At 43.9% G+C, this 19,211-nt stretch overlaps 1 protein-coding gene across 2 annotated transcripts; it reads right to left on the reverse strand.

The window, feature by feature from the left end:
• Positions 1–396: 396 nt before the first annotated feature.
• On the reverse strand, positions 397–18,352 carry Ybx1 (Y-box binding protein 1). Of its 2 annotated transcripts, XM_028886488.2 has the most exons (8): positions 18,044–18,352; positions 17,559–17,622; positions 8,699–8,732; positions 5,997–6,086; positions 5,344–5,646; positions 4,848–4,930; positions 1,250–1,515; positions 397–779 (listed from the first exon to the last, which is right to left on the reverse strand). In XM_028886488.2, exons 1-7 carry the CDS (start codon positions 18,201–18,203, stop codon positions 1,281–1,283), a joined length of 969 nt encoding a protein of 322 aa, XP_028742321.1. In that variant the 5' UTR covers positions 18,204–18,352; the 3' UTR covers positions 397–779; positions 1,250–1,280. The 2 variants fall into 2 exon arrangements, with proteins under 2 accessions (XP_028742321.1, XP_028742322.1); XM_028886489.2 differs by lacking the exon at positions 5,997–6,086.
• Positions 18,353–19,211: the final 859 nt, after the last annotated feature.

Below are 19,211 nucleotides of genomic sequence, written 5' to 3' on the forward strand. Positions count from 1 at the left end.
TCAATTCATTAGTTTCTACTGTAAAGAACTGGTCCTAAGTTTGGAAGACTCTGGTTACAAACAGCAGCTGTTACTCCCCACCCAGATGTTCTCTACTGCAATGATGTTCTGTGGAGCTTTTCCAGAGGGAAACATCACTTGGACTTGAACAGCAAGCACTATGAAACTCCACTACTGCAAAGTAAATGAACTCCAGACTCCACAGCTGATGTCTTACAGAGCATTCTGGACAGATGAACTCATCTGTACATTAAGAAAATAGACCCCAATCTTAAGACAGTGTCTCTGTCCCCAGGGAGTGGGTAAAACCAGTGTCATTTATTTGTAAACTGCTTCACTCTAAAGATCCTGAAAATGGGAAGAAATTACTAAATTATGACAAAACTACACAGACACTATTATTTAAGACCTTTATTAACAGGTGCTTGCAGTTTGTTGACTTTTTTTTGAAAAAATCAAGTTGTAAACTTTTATTACAAATTAAAAATGAAGTTCTTAAAAATCTCAACTTGACCAGATATGAAACAATTTAAAAACCATTAAAGGTGTATTGAGAAAAACCAGACCTTTTTTTTTTTTTAAAAAACACATTTGTCATTACCAAAAAGAGACATCTTTAGGTAAAAATAATAAAAACCCCATGCTGCATAGATAATGCAGATAGTTCTAGTGTATCTGGTCAACGGGCAAAAAGCAAGCACTTAAGGTCTTCAGCTCCAATCTTTGTTCATTTCTTATTGCTGGAATTTCATATCATTTCTTCTTGTTGGATGACCAAACTGCAAAGAAAAGACTCTTATTTACTATCCTCTGAAGTCTTCACACAGTGGACCATACTCTACATGCACATCAGTCACTAAGAATGATTTACAACACAAGTGGACATTACTGCACTATGGATGCATTTGGATGATCTTTTGCTACCCAGTCTATACAAAAAGGGAGAAAATGGCAACCCCAGAACCAGAGAGGTAAGACTACCCTCCCCAGCTTTCTAAGATAGGATTTCTCTGTGTAGCCTTGGCTTTCTGAAACTCGTAGATCTGCCTGCCTCTACCTCTGCCACCGGAATTAAAGGTGGGCACTATTACACCTTACAAGATTACTTTTCAAAACCTTCTTGAAAATGCATGTTATCTTGAGAGCATCAGGAGCAAGACTCTGCTTATTAGCTTTCTGTCAAGACCAGAGTTGGTTGGTTTCTTTCACTAGAGCACAGTGCAGTGGAGACCAGAGGGTAACTACTCACCCGGATGATGGTAGAGATGGTAAGCCGGCATTTACTCAGCCCCGCCCTGCTCAGCCTCGGGAGCGGACGAATTCTCAGCTGGTGGATCGGCTGCTTTTGTCTCTTTGCCATCTTGTGGTTTAGGGTTCTCTGGGCGTCTGCGTCGGTAATTGAAGTTGCGGCGGTACCGACGTTGAGGTGGCTGCTGACCTTGGGTCTCGTCTCCTTGATTTTCCTTATCCTCTTCATTGCCATCCTCTCTAGGCTGTCTTTGGCGAGGAGGGCCCCTGAAATGAACATTATATAATAATCTAGAAAGAAGAACAGCTTTTCCTTTAACTCAACCACAAGTGGTAATACTTGGTTGCATCATTTTCTTTTAGGTGATCTTTCAGTCAGTTTAGCAAAGACAAAATGTAAGTTACTTCTAAAAGCCAAGTGTGATGACTGTGTAAAAAGCATATTCTCTCATTCATATAAACCAAGGCCAGTAAATCTGAGCCTGTTGCTCAAATTGCTTGGAATGAACAATGCTGGTGCACTCACTCACTCTACATTTTGAATAAACTTACTTTCTTGCCAATAACCATTCTTCCACTATACTTCCTATCTATCATTTCCATTTCTCATACACTAAAATCCTTGACCTCACATTGTCTTTTTAGCTCCTTTCCATCATAAGTAGCTATACTTTCCAAGTATCTTAAGATTTCTCTCAATTTGCTCATGAACGCAAGTACAATTTTGTACCATGTACTTGAGCATGAGGAGGGACAGCATGTTTCATTTACTATTTTAACATTTAAACTGACAAACCATCCACTGAGAAGTGACCAATTTGTTGCATGGTTGGAAAATCCTACCCTTTGTGCAAACTTTAAAGAGAAATGCTATCATAAAATTCAAGGGTTTAGAGAGATGGCTCTGTAGTTAAGAACACTTGTTCACAGAGGACCACCATCCCATCAGGAGAACCCACACTCTGACTTCCATGGCACCAGACATACATTCAGGCAAAACATTCATGCGCATGAAGAAAAACAACCCAAAAGATTTACAAAAATAATTAAAAAAAACCTAGAAACATTAGCTGTAACAAATACAGAACAAAGCCGGGCGGTGGTGGCGCACGCCTTTAATCCCAGCACTCGGGAGGCAGAGCCAGGCGGATCTTTGTGAGTTTGAGGCCAGCCTGGTCTACAGAGTGAGATCCAGGAAATGCGCAAAGCTACACAGAGAAACCCTGTCTTGAAAAACAATAACAAAAACAAACAAAAACCAAAACAAAAAAACAGAACAAAAGCCTGTGTATGGAAGCAGGCAAGGCTCAGTATCTCTGGTCTGTCTGTTTTTTTTTTTTTTTTTTTTTTTTTTTTTTTTTTTTTTGTGGCTTTTTGAGACAGGGTTTCCCTGTAGCTATGGCTGTCCTGGAACTTAAGAGATCCACCCGCCTCTGCCTCCCAAATGCTGGGATTAAAGGTGTGCGCCACCACCGTCTGGCAATATCTTTATCTTTATAGAAGGCATTTAAGTAAAAATACCACCAAAAGGTATTTGCTCAAGATACAGTGAAACTTAGCAAGAGACTTTTAAGTCCTACAATGTAAAAAAATAAAATGAACCAAAGATTGTGTTGCTGACACCTGCAGACTAACGCACAGACTGCTGAGAGCAGCTTTATACTTATGTGGCAATGGGTGCAGCACAGACGAATTTCCATGTCATCTTAGAAACACTGAGTCATGAACATCAAAGATGGACATGAAGAATTCAGCACAGGGACAACACAATAAAATAATAGTCACCAGGGAGCTGTCCACATGCCCCAGTAGTTAAGAGTTCTTGTTCTTGCTGGGTTCAGTTCCCAAGCACCCACAATTACCTGTTCTTTCCTGGATCTCGTGCAGGCCTTTAATCCCAGCACTAGGGGGGCAGAGCCAGGTGATATCTGTGAGTTCGAGGCCAGACTAGGATGCAAGACAGGTACCAAAATTACACAGAGAAACCCTGTCTCGAAAAACCAAAAACACAGGACAAGGCACACCCTTTAATCCTAGCACTCAGAAGGTGGAGGCAGGCATATCTGGATCTGAGTTTGAAGCCAGTCTGGGTTCCATAGACAAACCCTGCCTCAAAACAAATGAACAGAACACAGACAGCAGGTATGGTGGTGTACTCTTTTAATCCCAGCCCCAAGGAGCAACTTCAATGAGTTCTGGGCCAGCCAGTCAGAATTAACATGACAGCCTGCCTCAAAAATGAAAATTGAACCACCACAAGGCACATAAGCGCAGACTATGGCCATGTTGGGTGCGGTAGTGATGCCTTTCATCCCAGCCACTCAGGCTGAGGCAGGAAGGCTGGTATGAGGCTAGCAGCCCAGGCAACTTAGTTACATTCTGTCTCAAAAAGCAAACAAAAGCCAGAGGAGGAGCTGGGCAGAATGCTTGCTCATCAATCATGTCTGAGGACTTTTGTCCAGATCACTAGCATCACATAAAAAGCTGGGTGGTGGTTTGGCAGTAGGTGGTACATGCCTGAGGCAGGAGGCAGACAGATCCGAGTTCGAGGCCAGCCTGGTCTACAGAGTGAGTTCCAGGACAGCCCAGGGATACAGAGACTCTGTCTTGAAAAACAAACCTACCAACCAACCAAAACGAAAAACAAAAACTCAAAAAGCTGGGTGGTAATGTCTGTAATACCAGTACCAGGGATAAAAACCCAGGGTTCACTGGCCAGCCAGTCTAGCTCAATCAATGATCCAGTGAAAGACTATTATTTTAAAAAACTGAGCTGGACAGGGTAAGAAATTGGCTGCTAATGCAAGCATGTGGAGCACTAACTGTTGTTACATAGCTCTACAACCTCACTGTGTTCTCGAACCCCTAAAGCTTCAGTCATGAATGAGACCTCTCGCTGCATTATGCCACTGGCAACTTTGTAAGTCCAGCAGAGCTAGTTTTGCTCATGAAACTTCCTCAATTATTCCAATAGATCCTTTTACCTAAAACACCTACTACACAGGACTTTCTATACTTAAATAGGTAGACAGGCTCTACTTGGGTTCAGGTTGGTTCCTGGATGCTGTAACAGGCAGCATACACTCCTAATGCTTACTAGGTTAACCTTACCTTTCTTCTCTCCTAAGCAAGCCATGTTGTCGATACTGTCGTTTGAAATACTCTTCTTACCCATTCAGGGATAGAAAATTTGGCATTTCCACACCCTTGCTTTAAAAAACAAAAGCCATGCTGGGTGGTGGCAGCGCACGCCTTTAATCCCAGCACTCAGGAGGCAGAGGCAAGCGGATCTCTGTGAGTTCAAGGCCAACCTGGGCTACCAAGTGAGTTCCAGGAAAGGTGCAAAGCTACACAGAGAAACCCTGTCTTGAAAAACCAAACCAAAACAAAAAGCCCCACATAAAGTAGATCTCAACCACATCAGCTGTTTTAAGGCAGTGCCAAAGGAAGACACAAAGACTACATTCTCAAAGAGTACTCACTTGAAGATCACTTCTTACGCATCGGTGAAAGAGAATGTGGAGTATTAACTCAAGATGCTGGAGAGGCCTAACATCTGGCTGAAGAATCTAACAGAAACAGGTTATGATGGACCATACCTGCGGAATCGTGGTCTGTAACCCCGATACATATTCTGTCTCACTGGTCTACCTTGCTCTCCTGCACCCTGGTTGTCAGCACCCTGAAAAGACACCAGAAAATCTATTAATAACAAGAACAAAATCCCATTCAGGCAACTTCAAACTTCTGTTTCTTTGTTACTTTAAAACAGGGTCTCTACAAAGCCCCTGGCTGTCCTCCAGAGCTGGGATTAAAGGCATGCACCTCCACCTCCTGGCAAATTCCAACTGAGTGCAACATTATCTACTAGTTATGATCACACCATAAATTAACAACAAGCTTGGTGGTTCTTCACATTCAAAAGTGCATTCTGTGGGTAACAGGTTAGTTACTTTCTGGGAAAATTTCCAGGAGTTTTACAAGGAGTTAAGTTGGGTTGGTTCTCACTTAGCACTTACTTAGCCCTGGGTTCCATTCCTAGGACACAAAAGAGACAGCACAAAAAAATGCTGTTACATACATAGTGACACTTACCTCCATTACTTCTCCTTGCACAGGAGGGTTGGAATACTGTGGTCGACGCCCATAGGGTCTCCTCAAGTAGTAAGGTGGGAACCTTCGCCTGCGATAGGGCCGGCGTTGTTGGGCTTGGCCTTCAGGAGCGCTTTCCGACCCCTCGTTCTTTTCCCCACTCTCACTATTCTGGTAATTTTGCTGGTAATTGCGTGGAGGACCCCTACGACGTGGATAGCGTCTATAATGGTTACGGTCTGCTGCGTATTTACTGCCTTGAACTGGAACTCCACCAGGTCCTGTAACATTTGCTGCCTCCGCACCCTACAAAAGCCATTATTTATTGATAATAACAAACAAAATCCAAATATTCAATAAATTTCACACAAGCTGGGGAGGGAAAAAAAAACAAAACAAACAACCTAAGAGCAAACAAAATGGAGGGAGGTTGTCTGCATGGGCAAAGGGTGCATGGGAATGACTACATCATCAGCTCCTCACTCTTCTGAAGGACTGCTTCTCTAACTGCAGCCAGCACATTAGGCTCGATGCACCTGTGTTCATGTGGTCACCAGAACACATCATCCATCCAATATGAGCCACCATCCTAATGGATGACATCTCCACATTATTTCCATACCGAAGTCAAACCTTTACACAAAAAGCATCCTCACCTTTTCTCCTTCAACAACATCAAACTCCACAGTCTCTCCATCTCCTACACTGCGAAGGTACTTCCTGGGGTTATTCTTCTTTATGGCAGTCTAGTAACATCATTCCAAAAATAGATTAACAGGGGAGAAGAATGTGCTTTTTCATTTAAAATGTACCACCGTCAATATCATTTAGCTTGGATAGATACTTAATATTTGCTTTATAAGACCAAACTGTCAATAGTTTAGGAAAGCAGGGACCAATGTTACCCCCAACCTCTACCAAAAGACTCCAATCTTACAAGGCCCCAACATTTTATCACTATTTACAAAACTAAAGTAATTTAATACCCAAGACAGACAACAAAGTGTTTAAAGATGCTTTTTGCAAAAGTACCACATATAAAGCTTAGAACAAAATAAGACCTCCATCTATCCCCCAAAGACTGCACTTAATAGTAGAAGCTAGCCCGACACACGGCCAGTTTAGATGACAGGCGAGTTTAGTTTTACATGCTTCAACTTTGACCATACCAACTCTTGTCCCTTTACCATATCAAACTCAATTACAAATGTCAACCAAAATCCCTTCCAGCCTGTCTATGAGTACTTCCAAGGAAATGCATTTCACGTGTATCTATGCCACTCTTATATTGCTCTCTCTGTATGAGACTATTGGTTATTACATCCCCAGAAAACAGTTAAGTCTTACATTATATAGGGCTTAAAAAATTATGAAGTGCCCAAGGTCACACAGCTATTAAGTGGCAGGGGAACTTTTCTAAATCCATGTCTTGGGACTCCAAATCCCACGTTCATTCCACATCACAGCAGTATCCATTACAGGATCACTCATGCATTTCCATTCCAGAGGAGGCCGGACAACCAACAAATCTGAGGCCAATTAAGCTCCGGTGCCCAGAACTGCAGTCTACTTGATACACCACCACAACCTGAGCAGCCAAAGTCCCAAGAACAACTCTATGTTGAAACCGCTTGCAAAATAAATAGGAAAGCATATTGGTGACGCCTTGTGGGATAGTAAGACTGGGTGAGTTGAGTCAAATAATTGATCTCATCTGTCATCTGAACTGTCGTAGTTTCATACCTTTTATATGTAGCCAACTCTCAATTATTTGCAGTCATAAGGGATAGCAGAAGTATGCATTAAAATCCCCAAACAAGTTAGTCAACATCTTTAGCCCTTTCTGATATCATGGTTGTCAGTGGCAGCAAGACTAATAAGTCTTGTTGCTTCTTATCTGTTAAGTCTGCATATTATTTCTTGTAACAAGAACAGGTAAGAGTCACCTTAGCCAAACAAGAACATTAATCTTTTAAAGGTTACATTTTGTCTAAGCAGTTAAATTACATTTAGAATTTGAATGTTTGCATACTTACATTCCATAGGGTTTTGAATATACTAGAAATCTACAGGGCCTCCCCTTCTGACTCTCAATGTATGCTGTGTAGGACACTTCAAAGAATTACAAAATGCTACCCTATTTGTTAACCACCTCTCCTAAGGAGGATGCAGCCACTCAAACTCTTAGCTGAACAGTGGCGAGTACAGAAACTGATGCTAGGTCTTTGGATCTCCAGTCAGTTTAAAAAAAATAAATAAATAAATAAATAAAATAAACAAACAAATAATAGAAGGTTGAAAATTCTTAAAACAACCTTCTACACAAGCGGATATTTCAACAGTCCTAGTGAAAAGCTGATCACCTGGAAGCACACATAAAGTGATGTTATTTCCTAACCCACTTCACTTGGAGACAAGTCTGACGCTGGCAGTGTACCACTCACTCACTCACTCGGCAGCATCTTACTTTACCAATAATTCCTCCGCCCCCCCCCCACGGGGTTTCTCTGTGTAGCCCTGCTGTCCTGGAACTCCCTCTATAAACCAGGCTGGCCTTGAACTCAGATCCGCCTGCTCTGCCTCTCTAGTGCTGGGATTAAAGGTGTGAGTGCCACCACCACCCAGCATTTATCATTAATTCTTAAATCCTCAATGTCCAGTCATTTTCCTAGTCAGTATGTTTATTTGGCTAAGTTTTCTTCTCCAAAAACATTGGCAGCCAATTAAAGTAATTTATTGACCAATTACAATTCTGCTGCAATGCCTTCCACTTAAGTTGGATTACTAGTGAGGATTTAAATACCCAGCCAATGCTAAAAGGTGAAAACGGGAACACACCACTATTGAAAAAATGCTTTTTAGAATGAATAAAAAGAGCCATCCTAGACAGTGTTGGGTTTCTATTTTCTTCAGTAACTGTTTAGTATCTTTGTCCTATAAAGATCTGTCCTTACCAAAGTTGGACCTGACTATAACAGCACCTGGAAATGTCTTCCAAATGTTTTTGTGTATTTAAAGCAACATTATTCAAGCTTAGACTCATGGTGGTTATTTGTCTGAAACTAGGCACGAAAAGAAAACTGTGTGCCATCAGTTGAACAGATTCAACATTTTAAAACGGTTTTAAATTATTAATGGAATTCCTAATCATAACACTTTTTGAAATTCAGTGGACTCTCCAGTGCAATGCTTCACTCTACACTTTAATCACGGGATTACTTTTCAGATAGATTCAGGAACTAAATAAACTCATCCTTGGACTTAATCTTTAGCAAAGAAGCATGGCTGAGAACACACCCACCCATTTCTTCTCACAAGTCTTGAACCACAAGTGCAGAGAATCAATGTAAACACTCACCTGGTGTACAAATACGTCTTCCTTGGTGTCATTCCTGCAAGACAGAACCAAGATTAACAAGTGAAAAAGCTGAATGTATGTTTCACTGCCTAAAAGTGATTAAGAACAGCCTGGCCTACAAATCAAGTCCCAGGTCAGCCAGATTACATAGAGAAACCAGTCTTGGGAGAGGAAGACAAAACCAAAAACAGTCTGGTCAGTGGACATCCTCGATTTTCCCAGACTTCCTAACTGTCCAAGATTAAGTGGAAAACCATTTCTATCTTTTGAGTGTGGGCAGGGGCGACAACAACATTAGGAACCTGGAGAAACAAATTTCCACATCTTCAGTGATCGATCGGCCCTACCTTCTTCACCAGGAAAAAGGCACAGTGAAACCACAAGCTACATGAACTGTTTTAAAGCCTAAACTGTTGGAAACAGAGATAAGCCCACCTGTAAGAAAGCAAACAAGTCTAAGGCAATGCAACCAACTGATCTGTAATTCCAAAGGACAGGTGACAAGCAACACCCCTCCCACTCCTTACCCTATGAAACATTAACAATCACCTAGCACACACCCCTTTATCTGCAGACCAGCATTACTAAGAGAAGGAGAGTCAGTCTCACTTCCTCCTCATTTCTAACCTCCATATTCCCCAAGGTAATAAAAACGACCACAAAAAGTTCTCTAGAAAGCACAACCCAGAGAATGAAACTTAATGTACATTATGTACATTACACCTTACTTATGTGCCTGACACTGTTTCCAATAACACCCCCCCTTCACTTCCACCATAGATGTCACAATCCTTAGTCAAGTAAATATATCCAGCAAAGCTTATTTTTTGACAGCTTCAAGTCCAGCCTGGTCTTGAACCTATGACAGACAGTTCTGCTTCAGCTTCCAGTGCTGCCTGGGATTAGTTACAGGGGTTTACCAGGAAACCAGACAGTTAGAAGAATGTGAATGTGGTATGGTTAAAGTATTGCATAAAATGTAATGGAACATCTGAATAGGCAGAGCCCAGCAAGTTAGTTAGGTCAAAGTTCAAATAGGAACTGACCAAGTCTTACACTAAATGACCACCCAATGAAGATATTTAGGTTATCTTTCTTGGGACCACAATGGAGGAAACTGAATGTGAGGATTAAGTGGGAAATCATTTGTCTTGAGTGTGGGCAGGGCTGACAACATTAGGAACCTGAAGAACCACTGGAGAAAGAAATATTTCCTTCCTTTCCTTTAGTGACCCACTCCACCCTTTTCATCATTACTAAGCCAGAGAAATGGCTTGGTATTAGCTAATATTTTAGCATTTAATAACCAAAGATGCCACTGGCATAACTGTTAAAAAGCAAAAAGACCTGCCTCAAGTGCTGGGATTAACAGAACTGTGTACCACTTCATCCAACCTCATCATTTGTTGTTTTAATATGCTTTAAACCGATGGGACCAATAAGATGGCTCAGCAAGTAAAGGTGCTTACTGACAATGTGAGTTTGACTCCTGGAACTCATAGATGGATAATTCCTGTAAGCTGTCCTCTGACCTCCAAATGTTCCCAACTCCCCAATAAATAAATAAATGCAATAAAATAATGAATGAGCTGGACATGATGGTGTAAACCTTTAATCCCAACACTTGGAGGGTTGGGGATTTAGCTCAGTGGTAGTAGAGTGCTTGCCTAGCAAGTACAAGGCCCCGGTTCGGTTCAGCTCCAAAAAGCAAACAAACAAAACACTTGGAACGCAGAGGTAGACAGATTTCTGTGAGTCCAAGACAGCCTGTCTTGGAGATCCTGTCTCAAAAATCCAGAGTATGCTTTAAATTCAGTGAAAAGGAAATTTCCGAAGGGTATTGTTTTTTGGTCCACAATAAACAGTTATGTATGAACTTGCTTCTGATAAAATGTTATGTATCTAGTTAGGACAGCTTTTAAAAATAGGATTATGCTAGCAATAAGACAGTATTCCCTATTGTCTTGTGACTAGACTGAGGGGTATCATTAAAGTGTATGTAGCTGTCAGAAGAAGCTTGACAGTTACAAAACAGTTTCGACCAAGCTAAAATATCATCAGTTTGAACACTTTAGACCAATGTAGTTACAGCTTATTAAAATGACAGATTAATTTAAGGAACGAAACTAGTTAACAAGAAACCTGACTTTTCTGTCTTGATTCTAACATTAGCCCTATAACCTTGAAAAGCTACCCCCTTACTTTACCTACAAAAGGAAAATACTGTAGGTGCTATAGAGATGGCTCAGTTGAATCCAGGAGACTCAATGCCCTCTTATAGTCTCTGTGGGCACCAGGCAAACATGTGGTGCACACATACACAGCAGTCTGGATTATTGAAGATTAACCTTTAAACATTACACTAGGCGTTTCAAATACACCATTTAATCCCCACAATTCCGGCATAGGTAGCATCATTAACCCCTACTATTGGGGGATTTATTGAGTCAAAAGGAGGTTTATTTTGGGGGGTAACTTACAGCTAGTAAAGGGGTTGGTTACAGGATCCAGGAGAGGTGAGGAACTGGGTCCTCTGGAGAACTCCCCTCAGTCTACCATCCAGCATCCAGGGTCACCCACCAAGAACCAAGAGAGCCAGCACATAAGGATCTTGGGTCTTAAGGGCTCCTGTCTCGGCCCCACCTCAGGGGCAGGTCATAGGTAGGCCTGACAGTTACTGGAAGGCTAATGGTGGTGGGGATGGTGGTGGTGGTGGTGGGGTGGTAGTACTTCCACTACACCCTAGCTTCACAAAGCAAGGAATTGAAATACAACCTGTTGCCATTTGTTCTTAGCACTGACTTTTGATCGGGGCTCTGGCCCTTACCACATTGGAATTTAAAAAAACAAAACAAAAAAAAAAAAAACCTTACATTTTACTTTTAAGTAATTTTCAAAAAGAATTTTCATTTATATGTACTTGCATGTCTTTCTTGTATGTCTTTCTGAGTAAATGCTAGGTGTGTGCTAGGTGTCTGGGGAGGCCAGAAGTGGGCGTCAGATCTCACTGAAGCTGGAGTTTACAGGTGTTAGGAAGTGAACTGGGGTCCTATGAAAAGAACATTCAGTACTTTGTAAACACTGACCCACCTTTTCCAGCCCACATCTTAACCTTTAAAGGAGATTAAAACACAATTGTAGGATGACTAGTAGTAACAAGAATCCCTATATGCTTTCCTAATGTAGGTCAAGGAGGACAAAAGCAGATTCCCCCTTTCATTATCATCTGTGCCTCACACTCGAAAGCATTTACTGGATATGCCTACCATTCAAACCTTACTATTTCTTTTCTTTTCTTTTCTTTTCTTTTTCTTTCTTTCTTCTCTCTCTCTCTCTCTCTCTCTCTCTCGGTTTTTTTCAAGACAGGGTTTCTCTGTGTAGCTTTGCACCTTTCCTGGATCTCACTCTGTAGCCCAGGCTGGCCTCGAACTCACAGAGATCCGCCTGCCTCTGCCTCCTGAGTGCTGGGATTAAAGGCGTGCGCCATCCCCACCCCCCGGCTTACAATTACTATTTCTATTCTACCCAATCTACCCAGACCACCACCAAGGTTCTTCTTAACCAACCAAACCAAACCAAACCAAAAACAAAAACCCCCAACCCAAACAACAGGAACAAAAGGACAACAAAAAAATTGAGCTTTCTCAAAGAAATCATCCAATCATGGTGCTGGGGATTGAAAAGCTAAAAATTTAAGTTTTTTTTTTTTAAACATACTTTACTGCCTTAAATAAGACATAACGTAAGTTCATTCACAATGCTCTACAGGCCATTAGAACTGCTGCCATAATTTCCAAGCCTTGAAAGCTTGCCCTAAAGTCACAAATCCCACTTAATCCTTATTTGCTCTCTAGGCAGACATACCATCTTTTTTCAGACATGACCAACCATGCTTCCAAGGGTCTAGACAGGCCTGAAGGCCACCCAACTCCACAACCATAGTCTCAGGCTAAGGAAAACAGAAAGCTAATGTACTTGCTGCTCTTTCTGGGGAATTAAGAACAAATGATTTTACTTGGCAGAAAGAGGGAAAGAACCACGAGAAGATGAGGATTCTGTTCCAAGTTCTAAGTCAGTGACTGAGTGAATGAATAGTGACTACCCACACACAGGTAGCTCACTCTTCAAGTTTTGTTGTGAGCAAGTCCCAGGATTAAGTCAACCTCTTGCATGTCCCTTCTTTAAACACTGTTATGGAGTCCTCAGCCTTCTTGTGCAACACCTATTTTAGTGGACACACACTAAGAGACTGTGATTTTCGTGATGGCGCACGCCTTTAATCCCAGCACTCAGGAGGCAGAGGCAGGCGGATCTCTGTGAGTTCGAGACCAGCCTGGGCTACCAAGTGAGTCCCAGGAAAGGCGCAAAACTACACAGAGAAACCCTGTCTCGAAAAATCAAAGACTGTGATTTTCTTTCTGTTCTTGATGAGCTGGACCCCAATCCCTACTCCCCCCCCCCCGCCCCCAGAATTCCCTTTGTACTTGAAGCACCTTCAAAAGGGTTAGTCTTCACAGCTATGGCCAAGTAGGCTTTCTTATATTGTTTAATGTGTCATTTTTGGTCATTTGTATGTCATTTTGACGATATAGCTTCCTAGCAGTATGAAGAACAAGACTCTTGCCCATCCTGCCAGAGTGAAACCTCAGCTAAGCAGTAAAAAGCAGCCTTTACAAAAAAAAAAGGGGGGGGGGGAATACCAAGCCAGGTGTGGTGGGTGCCTACCTTTATTTAATCCCAGAGGCAGACTGGGGCTCCCCTGATCATGGCAATTCTTCAAATGAGCTTCTCCCTTCCCAGGTGACTCTAGGTTGTACCAAGTCTACAATAAAAGCTAAGCCAGGCAGATTTCTTGAGTTCAAGGTCAGCCTGGTCAACAGAATGAGTTCTAGGACAGCCAGGGCTACACAGAGAAACCTTGTCTCAAAAAACAATCAAGATGATACCAGTTCTGTTTGGGAAACACCTATAATCTAGCACCCCCAAAGACCCATTTTTACTACCTCGAAAGTCAACAAAAACAAAAAGGTCTAGGAAGGCCAATATTCTTTCCTTTCATTCCTCAACTGCATCTCAATCTCAGTATGGGACAGTAAGCAAGCTTTCTAATTGTAAAGCTGACCTGCACACTAATTAGAACTTGTGGAAACTCCAGATCTTATTGAATAAAGTACAAGGTAACCCATCACCCCTGAGGACTAGACAGCAAAAAAAAAAACGAAACAAACTAAAAACCTCCAGTGTAGCTCATATATTAAGTCTCTCAATAACTAAGAACAGCCAGTCATACTAAATTATCTTTAACTACGTGGACAAGCTCCAAACTGAAAATGGCCAGGATCTATTTTCAAAGAGAGTATAACACAGCAGTCCTTGAACAAATACTCCAGAGCACAAAACTGCAAGTTCAAATCTTGCTTCTATCTGTTTATGGAACAGGTCATTCAAACCTGTGTTTCTGAGGAATAGTACCTAAGTCTCAAAGGCTTTTATGATTAAGTCAATTAGTTCTTAATCAGTAACAACAGGCCCTGAATAAAACTATTCATATCACTGTTATTGCAGTCATTACTAAGACACACAGAAACCCCAAAAGGGAGGACCCCCTAACGGAAGACTAACACTGACAGCACTGTTTTCTATTAAGGATATAAAGCAAAGCTTTTTAGAGCACGGATTAAAAAGGCCTATAGGGCAAACGGAAATGGTAATGAGCAATGTAAGAGAGTTATAACAGACCAGGCCAGGGAGACGGCTCAGCTAGAGAAAAGTGCTTGCCATGCAGGCTTTACAACCCTCAGAGCCCTGAACCCATGTGAAAATCAGATGCAGCCTGTCTTCTGACCTGCATCCAAGTGCTGGAGCACATGCATGCCCTCAACATACAAACACACACACACAAGACTGCAAGACTGTGGCTCAAAGGGGAAAAAACGTGATGTCCTACATAAATGTTGAGATCTCAAGCAGGACCCGTTCACCTCTGGTGCTCTGAATTTTAAATTCTATTGCAGCCACAACCACAACCCCTAAGTTTTGTCACCATAAAAACTAAAACAGACAACAAAAAAAAAACCTCACGTTCCAACCGGGTGGCGGCGGCAGCACACGCCTTTAATCCCAACACTAGAGAGTCAGAGGCAGGCGGATCTCTGTGAGTTCGAGGCCAGCCTGGGCTACAGAGTGAGTTCCAGGAAAGGCGCAAAGCTACAGAGAAACCTGTCTCAAAAAACCAAAAAAAAAAAAAGAAAGAAAACACAGTCTACTGAAAAATGCTTTTAATTCACGTTTATCTTCTAATAACTGTTTCAGGAATATGGACCATTCTCTACATCTAGTAGACAGAAATAGTAACTTGGAAGGGATCCAAATAAACTAAATTATATGATCACTTTTTTTGGAGTGTGTGTGGGGGAACCTGGTATACAAAAGGATAAAGTGAAGAATTTTCTCTCAATTCCTAGATTATAATGCCTCTAACAAACTAAAAATTCGGTTACTTTAAACTCTTTGGTTCTGCCTAAGCATTGGGATTAAAGGCATGCACCACCACCCCAGGATTTATTTATTTATTTTTTTTTTCTAGTGGAGGGGGGCAGGGTTTCGATGTATACTGCAGGCTACCCTTAAACTCACTAAGCAGCAGTCGAGCATGACTCTTGATGTCCTGCCTCCTGGGATTACAGGCTTGTATCACTGTTTCTTATGCAGTGCTACAGAGGAAACTAGGGCTTGATGAACATAGACAAGCACTCTATACCAACTGAGTTAGACCCGCAGTACCTTTATTTGAAAATTTTACAATAAAACCAACAGAACTTTTTAAAAAAAGCCACGGAACAAAGAATTCTAACCAAGTTGTAAGAATGCATCACAGGTGATAATTTAGACTGCAACAAATCTATCTTTATAAAGATGAGATGTAATCTTATATTTGAATTATAAAATAGCTAAAGATCCTAGAAAACATAATCCAGAATTCAGTGCATTCCAAATACCATATCTCCCACTTTACAGTCTATACTTTTCCTTGACCAGGACAAACTTCTAGTTCACTGGAACCAATCTTTACAGTATATCTCATTTAAAAACCACAGCATCAACATAATGGTCTGCTTAGAAACAAAGCACATTTTAATCAGTAAAATCAGTAACAGGGGTTAGGATAGTCTAACAAAGGCTCATCAAAAGTCAATTACATTTAACTTTCCCGGAAGAATGATCAACTATGCTGCTACTAAGAACACAGCCATAGATAATAATCTACACAATGCACAACATAAAACTGCAGTAAACTCATCTTGGATAGGAACTGTTTGCTTAAAAAATGTGATAAACCTAGGCAAATGCTAAAATTTATTAAATGCATTAAAAAACAACCCACACAATTACCCAACTAGACAGGCTGCCGAGAAGGGCTAGCTCTAACTGCACTGGGCTAAGGGTTAAAAACCCTTTGGAAGGAAGGGTGCACAGACTATTCTCAGCATCACCTGGGGCTGTTAGGATAGAAACCTCAACCAAAGAATGAATAATGGTCAGCTTAAAAGCCACCAAGACACCAACTACACACAAGCATCAAAGCATTACATTTTTTTTCTTTGCTCACTAGTAATCCATTGAAAAACAAAGCATGGAAAATGTAGCATTTGTCAGAAAAGCAAACAGCCTATGACAGTAGAAAATTCTAGTCTGGAAAAACAAAATGTTTCCCTGTAATAGCTACTGTAGAGAACAGACCATTAGGTGATTGCAATCGCTTCTGTTTGAGTGTTTTCACAACCCGGCGTGGTTCATCAATGAACCGTTTTTCATCGCTCCGTTATTTTTAAAAGCCTAGCTGCCCATTTTGGTAGTGTCCACTTCACAAGCACTCTGTCATTCCTAAGCGTTCTTTTCACCATCTACTTGTTTAACGCCTTCTGAGCAAGCATGTACGAGAGAAAATGCTGAAATGGCGCCAAGTCTCACAGCTGTACGGCCAGGCTTGCTGCTGGCACTCGCGGTGCTCTACACCCATGCAACTGCACTAGCCTTGGCAGCCATCTTGAAAAAGATGCCGGGCTCACAAGGGAGCCCCGAGTGCAGGCATTGCCTACACTTACCACCAAGGGCTACAAACCCTTCTCTGGATCTACGAAGATGTAGTTTGCAACTACGATCAAGGTTAAGTTCCCAGGGACTTAAGGCCACACCAATAAGCTACAGCCGAGCTTTAACCAAAATTGATTTGATCAGCATGATTCCCAGACAAGGAAGTGGAAGAAATAAAAATTGAGGAAGAACCATTTTCTTCAGATGTATTATTTGCCGTTTGGACAAGTAAGATCCCTCTTTGGCTATAGAAAATGTGTTCGAGGCACTAAAAGGACCGCATATTTGAGTCGACTGAACAAAGGCAACATAACCTTACAGCACAGATAACATCTCAGGCACTTGACATGTCAAATCACGTTCCCCAAGAGGTTAGCAAGGTGAAAAATCACCTGTATGCTAATTAGTGGGCCACAGTCTTCCATAGCAATTTGAACGAAGCAGAAAAGGATGTCAAGGTTAAAACGTGCTTCGCCTGGAGTTGCCTCAGTTTGATGCAAGGTAACTAACTGTTAAGGCACGGTTCACGTGCCGCGCCTGCCTTGACCTGCTTTGTGCCAAGGCTTTGAGGCTAGCTCAAGATCGGTATTTCACGGCAAAACAAAGCAAGTCTACAGACCCACTAATCCCGTCACCCAAGGAAAAAAAAATAAATAACCACCACCGTTTCCAACCCCTCTCCCTGTCAGGCTCGCGGAGGCACCGTGCGGCCCCGGAGATTACCCAGGCAGGAGGCGGGCCCCAGCTTTCTACACCGGCATCTCACCTGTTGATGAAACCGTATCCGTTCCTTACATTGAACCATTTTACTGTTCCCAAAACCTTCGTTGCTGGAAAACAAAGCACAACAACGTCCAATCAGCAGCTGGCCCCGGCAGTCGGTCCAGGATCCGGCCGCAGGCCCGGGCCGCCGCCCTCGCCGCACACGTGGGTGCCGCCGGGCAGCGCGGGTCCGAGGTGGGTGTGCGCCCGGGCGGCGAGCACGTGAGGGCCGGGGAAAGCAGCCCGCGCCGCTCCGGCTGCGTAGGCGGCGGGGCGGGGACCCGCGCACGAGGCCCCGAGGCTTGGGTGGGCGCGGGGGAGGGGCGGCCGCGGCCCGGGGCCGGGGCCGGGGCCGGGGCCGCGGCGGGAGCCCGGCGTGCGCGCGCCGCGGGGCCCGGGGGGAGGGGCGGCCGCGCCGTCGGTGGCTCGGGGCCGCGTCGCCTAACGGTCCGGCCCGCGGCCCCACCCCCGGTCCCTCCTGGCGCTCACCGATGACCTTCTTGTCCCCGCCGGCGGGCGCCGCCGATGTGAGGCCGCCCGGGCCGCCACTCCCCGCGCCGCTGCCCGTGGAGCCGGGCTTGGTGTCGGCGGCGCTGAGGGCGGCGGCGGGGGCGGCGGGCGGCTGCTGGGTCTCGGCCTCGCTGCTCATGGTTGCGGTGGTGGTGACTGGGGCCGGCGGCGACGGCTGCGGCTCCTCCCGGGGTGTGATGGTGACTAGGCCGGCGGCGGCGGTGGGGCTCTCAGGGCTCTCTGGGGTCCGCTCTCCGCTCCCGCTACCGATCGAACTAGCGAGAATGGCGGGACGGGCGGGATAAGCCCCGCGATAGGCCCGCCCTCGTCCTCCCCCATTGGCCAGGGCCGCCGTCAATCCCACCACCTGACCGGGGCTCTCGCGTCTATTGGCTCACGCTCTCCGGCTCCTGCGCCCTTATTGGCCCCTTTGGCGACTAATTCGGCCGACCCACAGCCGCTCCTGCCTTCGCCGCCATAGAGACCGGAACTAGAATGAGCTGCTCGGCCGTGAGCACCATAGAGTACCGGGAGGACGCGTAGAGGGAACGTCCCTGCACGGGGCTGCGCTCGTCGCGCACGTGGGCCGCGGTGGCCGGGCCTACCCAGGCTTCTAGAAGGGGCTCCCTCCCTCGGCTGGGTGAGCGCCGCGGCCTCCTTAATGGCTCAGGCTTTTGGCGGTCCAGTCACCTTGGAGGGACCACGCAGGCGCTCCTGCTGCCACGAAATCAGCATGCTCAGGGCGGGGGTGCTCCTTCGCCCCGGCGTACGAGGAATGTGTTTCATATCGGCTACAAATTAGATTTAATGTAGTCTCAAATTTATTGGATAAGTTAGACATTTTACCCCCCTAAGCAGCCATGTAGACAAGGATTGCTATCCATGTTTTTACACCCTTGTAAAATACAGGCTGCCTTCTGTTAGGGAAGCCCTCCGCCTACCTTCATTCATTCTTTATTAGGCATCTACTATTGACTGGGGATGGAAATAGTTTGCCAGTCAGTTTCTGCCTTCTGACGGAGGCAGACATTTAACCGCCCCAACACTGCACAGCTGGGTGAGCTCAGCGTTTGGGGAAGGAAGCAGGAAGAGCTGGGTGGTGACATTTCAGGTAAAGGTAGGTTTGTGCAAAGGCCTGGAAAAGATA

This window comes from Peromyscus leucopus, chromosome 2 (assembly GCF_004664715.2).
Source record: "Peromyscus leucopus breed LL Stock chromosome 2, UCI_PerLeu_2.1, whole genome shotgun sequence".
In the NCBI taxonomy this organism is placed as follows: Eukaryota; Metazoa; Chordata; class Mammalia; order Rodentia; family Cricetidae; genus Peromyscus; species Peromyscus leucopus.

Excerpts from the sequence above, each read along its gene's own strand:
- Ybx1 (XM_028886488.2), bottom strand. The coding sequence starts at position 18,203 with ATGAGCAGCGAGGCCGAGACCCAGCAGCCGCCCGCCGCCCCCGCCGCC. Across the intron at positions 6,087-8,698 it reads AAGACGTATTTGTACACCAG|ACTGCCATAAAGAAGAATAA; the intron begins GTGAGTGTTTAC and ends TGATGTTACTAG. Across the intron at positions 4,931-5,343 it reads TGCAAGGAGAAGTAATGGAG|GGTGCTGACAACCAGGGTGC; the intron begins GTAAGTGTCACT and ends GTGTCTTTTCAG.